We start from the raw sequence: 2,187 nt of genomic DNA, 5'->3' as shown, positions 1-2,187 counted from the left end.
CCCCCCCCCCCCCCCCCCCCCCCCATCCAGGTCCTGTGCCAGCTAGGGCTGTGCTGTCCTGGCTCAATGTGCTGAGGTCCTGGGCACACTTGTAAAGGCTGTGCTCAGGAGCAGTATACTCCTGCATGAACTGCACAAGAGTTTATTTGGGCACACCAATGGCGCATGTAGATGTACCCACAGTAAGTCAGAGCTGGCATTAAAATTCAAGAGTTCTTGCTTCCCAGCCTTATGCTCTGATCCATTAGATTGGGTTGCCCTTGTATAGCTTACCTCTAGCAAAGGAACTCTAGGAATCCTCTGAGAACCAAAGTGTATGGTATCTGTTAAAAACTAAACCTCCCAAACATCTTAGATGGTCAGAAGCCCTTGAGATTCAAAACAAAAATAAGTTCAAACTCTGTTTTTTTCAGGTATGATACGCCTAAAAGGCAGCAAAAATCACAATGAGGTACCACTTTTTTTGAACAGCAATTCCTTGTCTGACTTCCCTCAGACTCTTCATTTTTTTTAAAAATTGTAAGGGCTCATGTTATTTCCAGTGGCTGTGTCTGAAACTGGCAAATTTGAAGCTGACCTATTGTCAGGATTATACTTTATAGTTAATCACTGTTCTTGACTGAAGTTAGATTTCCCCCCCCCCCCCCCCCCCCCCCCCCCAACAGATTTAAGTATTTTAAAATTTATTGTAGGCACTGGCAGTAAAATAAAGTCATGGTAAAATTCCCTTGTCTGAATTAAGTTGAAGCAGGATTCACTCTCTAACCACTGTGTTGAGATTAATTTTGGAGTGTGATTTGTAATGAATAGATAATTCTACTTATTGAATCTGATCCAGTACTATGAAGTAGTACCAAGTAGAAAATGCACGCTTGCCTTTTGTTTTTCAGTTTCCACTTTCTCTGGATGTTATCAAGAAAATAACTAAAATATCTTACTATGTATTTAATGAAAATTACAATATGTAGCAGTAATACCTATTTTAAAATTGCAGATGGTTGGAATCCATTTTCACATCCATACCAAAAAATGGATTATGGCAAATGGGAGTTGTTCATACCACCTGGACCAGATGGATTCCCACCTGTGCCCCATGGATCAAAATTGAAGGTATTTTATTTTTAAAATAAGCTTTGTAAGCTTTTATCTTTTGCAGTCCTAAACAGAGGCAACTTACTTTTATTTCATTTTGTTATAATTTTTTCCTGGAAAACAGAGGAAGAGCACAAATAGTGTGTCCTAAGATAAAGTGTCTGGAATGAGTACTATATTAATTTTTGCTACTGAATTTTTAAATCCAGTAAGAGCATGTTTTTAACTCTGGGTTAAAATCCGGGGGGAACACAGCACAGGGGACACAATGGTGGGAGTCTACTACAGACCTCCCACCCAAAGTCAAGAGCTTGACCAGGAGTTTGCCCGGGAGCTGGCTGAGGCCACATGCTCCAGGACCATGGTCGTCATGGGTGACTTGAATTACTTGGACATCTCGTGGGAGGATCACTCAGCAAAATCCAAGTGGTCGCAAAGCTTCCTCTCGTGCATGGGTGACCTCCTTTTTCAGATGTGGGGAGCCGGAGGAAAAGCAAGGGCAACATTGGACCCCTGCTAAACCAGACGGGGCAACTGACAACTGACACCCAGGAAAAAGCCAACCTATTAAATGGGTACTTTGTGTCATTCTTTTACCAATCCCATGGGACACCCCTGCCCAGTACGGGACAGGGAGGTCTGGGTGAGGGAGATCCCCTGTCCTCCATTAATGCTGACCTCATGAAGGAACATCTTGAGAAGCTGGATACCTTCAAGTCAGCCGGCCCTGACAATCTACACCCCAGGATACTTAAGGAGCTGGACAGCATCATAGCCCAGCCTCTGGCACGGATCTTTGGAAACTCCTGGCGCTCTGTTGTAATGCCCGAAGATACCACATTGGCCTTCTTCCAGTCTATCTTCAAGAAAGGGAGGAAAGTGGATCTGGCTAACTATAGGCCCATCAGCCTGACTTCAATCCCGGGGAAGGTCTTAGAAAACTTTAATAAAGAGGCCATCCTTAATGGACTGGCCAATGCCAACATCCTAAGGGATAGCGAGCATGGGTTTGTTGCGGGTAGGTCTTGCTTGACCAATCTCATTTCCTTCTATGACCAGGTGACCTATCAGCTGGACAAGGGAGAAGAGATTGAT

At 43.9% G+C, this 2,187-nt stretch overlaps 1 protein-coding gene across 1 annotated transcript in view; it reads left to right on the top strand.

Annotated features, from left to right (window-relative positions):
* The window catches only part of GBE1 (1,4-alpha-glucan branching enzyme 1), a gene marked incomplete at its 5' end in the record, with an annotated part of 443,948 nt that overhangs the window by 158,467 nt on the left and 283,294 nt on the right, over positions 1-2,187 (top strand). Inside the window, one exon of the mRNA XM_019523899.1 lies at positions 995-1,110. Coding sequence (XP_019379444.1) covers positions 995-1,110 — 116 coding nt within the window. The remainder of the gene's footprint in view (positions 1-994; positions 1,111-2,187) is intronic.

This window comes from Gavialis gangeticus, unplaced genomic scaffold, assembly GCF_001723915.1.
Source record: "Gavialis gangeticus isolate Ggan-Ray unplaced genomic scaffold, GavGan_comp1, whole genome shotgun sequence".
NCBI lineage: Eukaryota > Metazoa > Chordata > Crocodylia > Gavialidae > Gavialis > Gavialis gangeticus.
Note: the sequence above shows the minus strand (reverse complement) of the source record. Positions and strands in the feature narration are given on the sequence as shown.